Source organism: Mesoplodon densirostris, chromosome 3 (assembly GCF_025265405.1).
Source record: "Mesoplodon densirostris isolate mMesDen1 chromosome 3, mMesDen1 primary haplotype, whole genome shotgun sequence".
Lineage (NCBI taxonomy): Eukaryota > Metazoa > Chordata > Mammalia > Artiodactyla > Ziphiidae > Mesoplodon > Mesoplodon densirostris.
The window spans coordinates 131,250,461-131,261,082 of record NC_082663.1 but is presented as its reverse complement, the minus strand read 5'-3'; the positions used below and the strand labels follow the sequence as shown (position 1 = coordinate 131,261,082).

Genomic DNA, 10,622 nt, shown 5'->3' with positions numbered 1-10,622 from the left:
TATACCCTGGCAGGGTCAGCCTGTTCCCTATGGACATGGTGGTTGGTTTAGGGGGAGGCTGGTGAGCCTGCCCCAAGGGGGTGGGGACTTGGAGGCTCAACCAAGGGGTGTGCGATGTGATGGTGACGGGTCACAAAGGACTTGCGGTATAAATATGGTCGGGCCAAGAGACTCTGGCAGAGTCCTGCAGGGAGGTGACGAGTTGCTTTCGTTCCCTCTCTCTCTCCGAGACTCAATTTGTGGCTGGTGGCTCTGTCTTGAACGAAGAGAGCCATGAGCAGTGGGAGTTCACCTCATTACATGGCCAATAGCTACTGTTCAGTGGGGGTGTTGAGGACCTCCATGGGGGTCCTGCAACGACAACTGTACGAGGGAGGAGAGTATGACATTTTCAAGTACGCTCCCATGTTTGAGAGCGACTTTATCCAGGTCAGCAAGGAAGGAGAACTGATTGACCTAGACATCCGCGTCCGAAGGGTGACTGTGGGCGTCGCATCCACCAGCCCCCTCTTCCCACTACCTGACGTCATGCTGCTGGCCCAAACAACGAAAGTCTGTGACGAGCATGTCAGATGCGCCCGGATCACCAAGGGGAGAGGTTGCAAGCCCCTGAAGACCCTAGAGCTCACCAGGCTGCTTCCCTTGAAGTTTGTCAAGATCTCCATCCACAACCGTGAGAAACAGCAGCTGTGCCTGAATCTTGCTACCGGCCGTACTTTCTATCTGCAGCTGTGCCCCTCTTCCGATGCACAAAAAGACCTCTTTTCCCATTGGGAAAAGCTTGTCTATATCCTGAGACCACCGGTAGTCAGTTACAGCAGTACCCCGATGCTCCAAACTGGAGATGCAGCGACTACAGAGGATGCCAAAATCCTAGTGGGAAGCACCCACAGAGACTCAAGAACCCGGGGCAGGGTGCTTTGGGAGAGCAGGGCCTTCATAGCCTTTGGTGCTCTCTGAGACTCGCCTGGGAAATACCTTCTATTGTTGAAAAGGGTCAGGGACAAACGAGCTATCACTATGGGATTCACCACACTGGAGAGGTTCCGAGTGCTTCTCCACCTTGTCCCACAGGGCTGAATTTCAGAGAGACCTTAGGTATCATATCAGCTGCACTGGTCTCATCACCAGGGCTGTAATCCCTTCTACAGCATCCTGATTGTCTGGTCGCTTCTTGAACACTTACCCCAGCCCAGGTAGTCTCATCAGTTGTGGAACATCATTCACAGTTAGGAAGTCCTTCCTTCGTTGTGTCTCCCCGTGACGCCGACATGCTGATTCAAATCAGCCCAACCCGTGTAGTCACCAAAATGCAGAAGGTGTGCATCCCTTGACCCAGGAACCCCACTTCTAGGAGTCTGTCCTGCAGAGAGAGAAGCACAAGGGTATAAAATTAAAGTGTATATCATGGAGAATTGTATCAGTGCTTTCCCTGACCCTGGGACTGTTCAAGTAAAATGGAGTGGCCGTTTGACAGTGGTGCAGTAGATGGGATCTTGCATCCAATGGGAGCTTAGACTGGGTGATTTCAAAGGTTATTCTAAGTATAAGCCCTTGAGTTGCTCAGCTCCAGGAGGAGAGAGGAGCAGACAGTTCAGATCTCACTTTCTGTCATCTCTATCTTACCTGATTCTCCTCCCCTTGGCTCAGACCACAGAGCTCCACAGAGAAAGGGATCAGGATGAGGCTGGGATTCACAAGCTTCGTGACGTGACTGGACCCACAAAAAGCGCCGAAGGATCAGCAGGAGGGATGACCGTGGGCCTGGCGGGAGCCACCATCAAGGATCCAGGAGAAATCGGATCCGGCGAGGCCATTGCAGGTGCCCCCATAGATCAAGTGCAGCCGTGAAAAGCGCCGAAGTATTCAGCGGCAGGAATAACCATGGGCCTGGAGGGAGCCATTATCAAGGATCCAGGAGAAAGCGGAGCCGGCGAGGCCATTGCAGGTGCCCCCCAAGGACCAACTGCAGCCGTGAAAAGCGCCGAAGGATCAGCGGCAGGGATGACCACCGGTCTGGCGGGAGCCACCATCAAGGATCCAGGAGAAAGTGGATCCGGTGAGGCCATTGCAGGTGCCCCCCATGGATCAACTGCAGCCGTGAAAAGCACCGAAGGATCAGCGGCAGGGTTGACCATGGGCCTGGCGGGAGCCACCATCAAGGAGCCACCATCAAGGATCCTGGAGAAAGCGGATCCGGCGAGGCCATTGCAGGTGCCCACATAGTTCAAGTGCAGCCGTGAAAAGCGACGAAGTATCAGCGGCAGGAATGACCATGGGCCTGGCAGGAGCCATTATCAACGATCCAGGAGAAAGCAGATCCGGCGAGGCTATTGCAGGTTTCCCGCATGGATCAAATGCAGCCGTGAAAAGCGCCGAAGTATCAGCGGCAGAAATGACCATGGGCCTGGCTGGAGCCACCATCAAGGATCCAGGAGAAAGCGGATCTGGCAAGGCCATTGCAGGTGCCCCCCATGGATCAACTGCAGCCGTGAAAAGCGCCAAAGGATCAGCGGCAGGGTTAACCATGGGCCTGGGGGGAGCCATTATCAAGGATCCAGGAGAAAGCGGATTCGGCGAGGCCATTGCAGGTGCCCCCATAGGTCAAGTGCAGCCGTGAAAAGTGCAGAAGGATCAGCGGCAGGAATGGCCATGGGCCTGGCTGGAGCCACCATCAAGGATCCAGGAGAAAGTGGATCTGGCGAGGTATTGCAGGTGCCCCGCATGGATCAACTGCAGCCGTGAAAAGCGCCGAAGGATCAGCGGCAGGGTTGACCATGGGCCTGGCGGGAGCCACCATCAAGGAGCCACCATCAAGGATCCTGGAGAAAGCAGATCCGGCGAGGCCATTGCAGGTGCCCACATAGTTCAAGTGCAGCCGTGAAAAGCGCCGAAGTATCAGCGGCAGGAATGACCATGGGCCTGGCGGGAGCCATTATCAAGGATCCAGGAGAAAGCAGATCTGGCGAGGCTATTGCAGGTTTCCCTCATGGATCAAATGCAGCCGTGAAAAGCGCCGAAGTATCAGCGGCAGAAATGACCATGGGCCTGGCTGGAGCCACCATCAAGGATCCAGGAGAAAGCGGATCCGGCGAGGCCATTGCAGGTGCCCCCCATGGATCAACTGCAGCCGTGAAAAGCGCCAAAGGATCAGCGGCAGGGTTAACCATGGGCCTGGGGGGAGCCATTATCAAGGATCCAGGAGAAAGCGGATCCAGCGAGGCCATTGCAGGTGCCCCCATAGATCAAGTGCAGCCGTGAAAAGTGCCGAAGTATTCAGCGGCAGGAATGACCATGGGCCTGGCGGAAGCCATTATCAAGGATCCAGGAGAAAGCGGATCCGGTGAGACCACTGCAGGTGCCCCCCATGGATTAAATGCAGCCGTGGAAAGCGCCGAAGGATCAGCGGCAGGAATGGCCATTGGCCTGGCTGGAGCCACCATCAAGGATCCAGGAGAAAGCGGATCTGGCGAGGCCATTGCAGGTGCCCCCCATGGATCAACTGCAGCCGTGACAAGTGCCAAAGGATCAGCGGCAGGGTTGACCATGGGCCTGGCGGGAGCCACCATCAAGGATCCAGGAGAAAGCGGATCCAGCGAGGACATTACAGGTGCTGCCAGTTTATCCTTGCAGGACATGAACCTGGTCTTGGCGGATGATGCCAGCACATCCTCGACGGTGGGAGATGGTCCAGAGAGCAGCATGAGCATGGTGTTGCCAGTTGCAGTCACAACCAGCAAGCGTGCTGCTGGAAGAGCTGAAGGGAAGGTCGCAGACCCCGTGGTCTCCACCTTGCAGACTGAAGGCTACATGTCTGAACGGGATGGAAGCCAGAAGGGCTTCCACCCCAGGGATGAAGCCTGGAGAGAAAAAAAGAAAAGAAGGACACGTCTTCATCGAGGAAAAGTTCCCATCACCGCAGGACACGTGAAGGTCACCACAGGACAGGAGGGGACAAGACCCAGAAATCATCCTCCCACTGGTCCTCATCTGGCCATGGAAACTCCAAAGTTGACAAAGGACGGGAGGACAGCTCGCAAACTGAGGAACAGCCAGTCCGCCACCAGTTCAGGGACTCTAAGTAAGACATCCAGTAAGATCCTCTCCTTCTTTAGGAGCTTCAGAGTCATTCCTGGTTCAGAAACAAGGCTCACACATGACCATTGAGAGGCAGACAAAGCCCCGGTTGGCTTCCATGTTTAGCACACATTTGCTAAAAGGGGAGAAAAAAACAAGGACATGATAAACACAAAATTCACAATACTGGATTTCTGTAGGGTAAAAAGAAGGGAGGGATGGTCTGGGAGGAAAAGCTCTTATGCAAAGCCGTATGTCCATGGGAATGTATTATCGTTTCCATTTTATTTTAACATCTCTGACATCAGGATGATTTTTATACTGCTGTCAGCCAAGTGGCAGTCACTGCCTTAGAAATATCTCAACCAATTTGTTTCACTGTTGTTTTCCTTTCAATATATGCACAAGAGATGGATGACAAAGTCTGAAAGAGATCTTTCAAGAACTATAAGATAAAGAAACTAAGGGACATAAATACTCACTATCCAGGAACACAAGAAAGGTTTAGAGGTATTGTTAAGGAATAACAGAATAATCCAAAATGCTCTGTACTGATGAACTATGCAAATTATGTATGCATGTGGAAAGCGATTCTAAAAATAAAAAAAATCATAAATGAGATTATGAAATCTCATTTCATACTGAGATTATGCATTCTTAAATGCCCATCATAAAAAAGTCTTTCCAATTTAAAAAAAAGTTGTAAATAAATTTCATGAGTCCATGAAAATCATTCAATTGTTAACAACAGTTGATAACAGTTGGATTAGAGTAACTGTTGATAACAGTTAACCACCGTTGGATTTGAGAAGAATGCCTCTGAGAACCATGTGTGTTTTTTGTTTTTGGGTTTTCTTTTTTTGCGGTATGCGGGCCTCTCGCTGCTGTGGCCTCTCCCATTGCGGAGCACAGGCTCCGGACGCACAGGCTCAGCGGCCATGGCTCACGGGCCCAGCGGCTCCACGGCATGTAGGATCTTCCCGGACAGGGACACGAACCCGTGTCCCCTCCATCGGCAGGTGGACTCCCAACCACTGCGCCACCAGGGAAGCCCCATGTGTCTTTGTATGAACCGGGGAGTCATCTGCTAGCCTTGCAATTCTCTGCTCATTCCCTTCTGTGACAACAGGGTCTACTAGGATGGAAGTTGGGTTTCCAGTAAAACTTAGGGACTTTCTCTGCAGAGCAAATTAAGTGGTAGAGGTGGAGGAGGTGAGAAATAAGATACGGATTCTGGGAGGAGTGGTAGCTTGGGAGGATGAGAGGAAGCCCTTCTCAGTTGCTCTGGTGGGTGGCTGGAAAATCCCATCTTGTGATTTCCGATACACAAAGACCAATAGATTGCGGGGATCAATGTGTCCTTGGAGTTCACTCTTGAAGCAGTGGGTCTTGGTAAGAGGAGAGAAAGAGCCATGTTCTCTAAGACCTGAGAGGGATTTGGGGGAAGCCTTCCGGAAATGTGAGGAGTTACGGGGTAGAGGAGGGAGATAAAGGGGAACTCTTTCCCAAGCCTTTGACTCAGAGCCCCAGATTTTCACTATGCCAGAGGCTGAATCAGCCTACTTAAAACAGCTTCATCTTAGGATTCTGTACCCTTGGCTTTACCTTTTGTCTTTCTTAGCGTGTATTAGGCATTCTCACTCCCTCACCCCAAAGGACTTCTTTAACGTGAACCTAGTTAGTCCACTATGCAGGGCGTTCGCTGAGCAGACCCACAGTTGACACAGTTTACACCTCCAGTGCAGTAGTAAAGTGGAGGTGGGGACTTGCCCACCGCAACGTGCCCTGCCTGGCACTTTCTCTGGATTTCCTTTTCTATCTTGACAGTTCATCAAGAGACACGTGCACAGATACCTATGTATTTCAAAGCAACAGGCATCTTCCTCTGGAGGGAGACATCAATTTGGGTAGTAAGTCAGTACACCCTATCAGATCAAGGCCAGTATTTTGGACAGCAATATTCATCACCATGGTAGCAATTCTGCAGCTGCAAGTGCAATGAGGCAATGGATGGTTGATTACAGACTGACCAATGTCCCAAACTTCAAGTCTGGCAACACACATACATACTAGAAAGGGTTTTTTTTTCCCTACAGCAAAATAAGGTCCTTCACAGGATTGTTGAAGACGTGCTATGGTGGGAGGCATATTGAAGGCAGTGTCGTGGCTGGCACAGCAAGCGTGATGTGATGCTGGGGAACACAGCAGGGGCCACGCCATGCAAGGCTTTGAGGTCCATTTAAAGGATTTTGATTTCTGACCTTGGAGGGATGCAAAGCCATGATATGTTTTCAATAGGGGAGTGGCCTGATCAAATGTGCACTTTGTGGAGGGTACTGTGGTTTCTGTGAAAAGAAGTATTTGGCTGGGGGGGTTGTTAATATGGGACTTTATGTGACTTCCTATTTTTGGCCACAGGATCTATATAATGAGGAGATTGGAGAGTATGTTTTGAAAGACACCGTTCCATTTGAAATATCCACGTGGGGTGCATTTCTTCAACGAAGGACTTGTGGCCCCAGCTGCTGGGGGTGCATCCCACAGAAAGCCTTCAGCTGGCAGTGAGTTTGGAAATTGCCTGGGTTCCTCACCCGAGGTGCACGGCAAGAAATGATTGACGTGGAGTGTGAAGGTCAGGCCATCGTAGCCCAACACAGACCCTCTCGGAAGGGTCACTCCAGTTCAAGAGCTCAGCTTCGGGCTTCCCTGGTGGCGCAGTGGTTGGGAGTCCGCCTGCCGACACAGGGGACACGGGTTCGTGCCCCGGTCCAGGAGGACCCCACATGCCACGGAGCGGCTGGGCCCGTGAGCCATGGCTCCGGAGCCTGTGCTCCGCAACGAGAGAGGCCACAACAGTGAGAGGCCCACGTACCGCAAAAAAAAAAAAAAAAAAAAAAAAAAAGCAGGGGTCAAGGAGGGAAGGATTGGGAGTTTGGGATTAGCAGATACAAACTACAGGATGGATAAACAGCACGGTCCTACTGTAGAGCACAGAGAACTATATTCAGTATCCTGTGATAAACCATAATGGAAAAGAATATGAAAAAGAATGTATGTATACAAAAAACTGAATCAGAAATTAACAGAAGAAATTAACACAACACAAATTAACACAACATTGTAAATCAACTATACATCAATAAAAAAGAAGAAGGAAAAGAAAAAAAATACAAACCAAGTTTGGGTTCCCTTTGTGGGGAGGGAGCATGCAGAAGAGGGGCTGGCAGGGTTCTATTTCTTGCTCTGGGTGGCAGCTACAAGGGTGTTCACTTTCTTGTTACTCATTAAGCTATATTTATGGTTTCTGCACTTTCATGAATGTGTGTTATATTTCACAATAAAAAGTTTCTAAAACTGTAAAAAATATAAATATAAATGTAAATATAAACAAAAGTTAGCCTCCTTGAAAAGAGAAAATGGGTGAGAAAATTCTCCATATCCTGGAAATGACAGTACCAATGGGACTCTGACAGGTAGCACTCTTTCTAAGTTCCTGCCAGCACTGTGTTATATACGCTGGGGGCACAGAGAACAGCAATTCCCATAGGATGCCTGCCCTTAGCAAGGACACAGTCCACTTCCAGGATTTTATCCCCAGGACATCATTCAGCAGAAGCACGAAGATGATCCCTGCAGGGAGATTTGTAACAACAACAAGACTGGAAACCACCCAGATATTTACAAAAGCAGGAGGGTTTTCTCAACCTTTTGATTACAAAGACTATCCAGCCTACCCACACCTATACCCTGGCAGGGTCAGCCTGTTCCCTATGGACATGGTGGTTGGTTTAGGGGGAGGCTGGTGAGCCTGCCCCAAGGGGGTGGGGACTTGGAGGCTCAACCAAGGGGTGTGCGATGTGATGGTGACGGGTCACAAAGGACTTGCGGTATAAATATGGTCGGGCCAAGAGACTCTGGCAGAGTCCTGCAGGGAGGTGACGAGTTGCTTTCGTTCCCTCTCTCTCTCCGAGACTCAATTTGTGGCTGGTGGCTCTGTCTTGAACGAAGAGAGCCATGAGCAGTGGGAGTTCACCTCATTACATGGCCAATAGCTACTGTTCAGTGGGGGTGTTGAGGACCTCCATGGGGGTCCTGCAACGACAACTGTACGAGGGAGGAGAGTATGACATTTTCAAGTACGCTCCCATGTTTGAGAGCGACTTTATCCAGGTCAGCAAGGAAGGAGAACTGATTGACCTAGACATCCGCGTCCGAAGGGTGACTGTGGGCGTCGCATCCACCAGCCCCCTCTTCCCACTACCTGACGTCATGCTGCTGGCCCAAACAACGAAAGTCTGTGACGAGCATGTCAGATGCGCCGGGATCACCAAGGGGAGAGGTTGCAAGCCCCTGAAGACCCTAGAGCTCACCAGGCTGCTTCCCTTGAAGTTTGTCAAGATCTCCATCCACAACCGTGAGAAACAGCAGCTGTGCCTGAATCTTGCTACCGGCCGTACTTTCTATCTGCAGCTGTGCCCCTCTTCCGATGCACAAAAAGACCTCTTTTCCCATTGGGAAAAGCTTGTCTATATCCTGAGACCACCGGTAGTCAGTTACAGCAGTACCCCGATGCTCCAAACTGGAGATGCAGCGACTACAGAGGATGCCAAAATCCTAGTGGGAAGCACCCACAGAGACTCAAGAACCCGGGGCAGGGTGCTTTGGGAGAGCAGGGCCTTCATAGCCTTTGGTGCTCTCTGAGACTCGCCTGGGAAATACCTTCTATTGTTGAAAAGGGTCAGGGACAAACGAGCTATCACTATGGGATTCACCACACTGGAGAGGTTCCGAGTGCTTCTCCACCTTGTCCCACAGGGCTGAATTTCAGAGAGACCTTAGGTATCATATCAGCTGCACTGGTCTCATCACCAGGGCTGTAATCCCTTCTACAGCATCCTGATTGTCTGGTCGCTTCTTGAACACTTACCCCAGCCCAGGTAGTCTCATCAGTTGTGGAACATCATTCACAGTTAGGAAGTCCTTCCTTCGTTGTGTCTCCCCGTGACGCCGACATGCTGATTCAAATCAGCCCAACCCGTGTAGTCACCAAAATGCAGAAGGTGTGCATCCCTTGACCCAGGAACCCCACTTCTAGGAGTCTGTCCTGCAGAGAGAGAAGCACAAGGGTATAAAATTAAAGTGTATATCATGGAGAATTGTATCAGTGCTTTCCCTGACCCTGGGACTGTTCAAGTAAAATGGAGTGGCCGTTTGACAGTGGTGCAGTAGATGGGATCTTGCATCCAATGGGAGCTTAGACTGGGTGATTTCAAAGGTTATTCTAAGTATAAGCCCTTGAGTTGCTCAGCTCCAGGAGGAGAGAGGAGCAGACAGTTCAGATCTCACTTTCTGTCATCTCTATCTTACCTGATTCTCCTCCCCTTGGCTCAGACCACAGAGCTCCACAGAGAAAGGGATCAGGATGAGGCTGGGATTCACAAGCTTCGTGACGTGACTGGACCCACAAAAAGCGCCGAAGGATCAGCAGGAGGGATGACCGTGGGCCTGGCGGGAGCCACCATCAAGGATCCAGGAGAAATCGGATCCGGCGAGGCCATTGCAGGTGCCCCCATAGATCAAGTGCAGCCGTGAAAAGCGCCGAAGTATTCAGCGGCAGGAATAACCATGGGCCTGGAGGGAGCCATTATCAAGGATCCAGGAGAAAGCGGAGCCGGCGAGGCCATTGCAGGTGCCCCCCAAGGACCAACTGCAGCCGTGAAAAGCGCCGAAGGATCAGCGGCAGGGATGACCACCGGTCTGGCGGGAGCCACCATCAAGGATCCAGGAGAAAGTGGATCCGGTGAGGCCATTGCAGGTGCCCCCCATGGATCAACTGCAGCCGTGAAAAGCACCGAAGGATCAGCGGCAGGGTTGACCATGGGCCTGGCGGGAGCCACCATCAAGGAGCCACCATCAAGGATCCTGGAGAAAGCGGATCCGGCGAGGCCATTGCAGGTGCCCACATAGTTCAAGTGCAGCCGTGAAAAGCGACGAAGTATCAGCGGCAGGAATGACCATGGGCCTGGCAGGAGCCATTATCAACGATCCAGGAGAAAGCAGATCCGGCGAGGCTATTGCAGGTTTCCCGCATGGATCAAATGCAGCCGTGAAAAGCGCCGAAGTATCAGCGGCAGAAATGACCATGGGCCTGGCTGGAGCCACCATCAAGGATCCAGGAGAAAGCGGATCTGGCAAGGCCATTGCAGGTGCCCCCCATGGATCAACTGCAGCCGTGAAAAGCGCCAAAGGATCAGCGGCAGGGTTAACCATGGGCCTGGGGGGAGCCATTATCAAGGATCCAGGAGAAAGCGGATTCGGCGAGGCCATTGCAGGTGCCCCCATAGGTCAAGTGCAGCCGTGAAAAGTGCAGAAGGATCAGCGGCAGGAATGGCCATGGGCCTGGCTGGAGCCACCATCAAGGATCCAGGAGAAAGTGGATCTGGCGAGGTATTGCAGGTGCCCCCCATGGATCAACTGCAGCCGTGAAAAGCGCCGAAGGATCAGCGGCAGGGTTGACCATGGGCCTGGCGGGAGCCACCATCAAG

The 10,622-nt window shown here is 51.7% G+C and overlaps 1 protein-coding gene and 1 pseudogene across 1 annotated transcript; both read left to right on the top strand.

The window, feature by feature from the left end:
- The first annotated feature begins 273 nt into the window (after window positions 1-273).
- On the top strand, window positions 274-4,149 carry LOC132486877 (Golgi-associated RAB2 interactor protein 3-like; annotated as a pseudogene).
- A 3,966-nt stretch (window positions 4,150-8,115) lies between these two features.
- Window positions 8,116-9,531, top strand: LOC132486025 (Golgi-associated RAB2 interactor protein 3-like; the record flags this gene model as incomplete). The annotated part of the gene is made up of 2 exons (XM_060092678.1): window positions 8,116-8,694; window positions 9,469-9,531. Coding segments are annotated over 2 exons (642 nt in total), but the record flags the coding sequence as incomplete, so codon positions are not given.
- Between the last annotated feature and the right edge of the window lie 1,091 nt (window positions 9,532-10,622).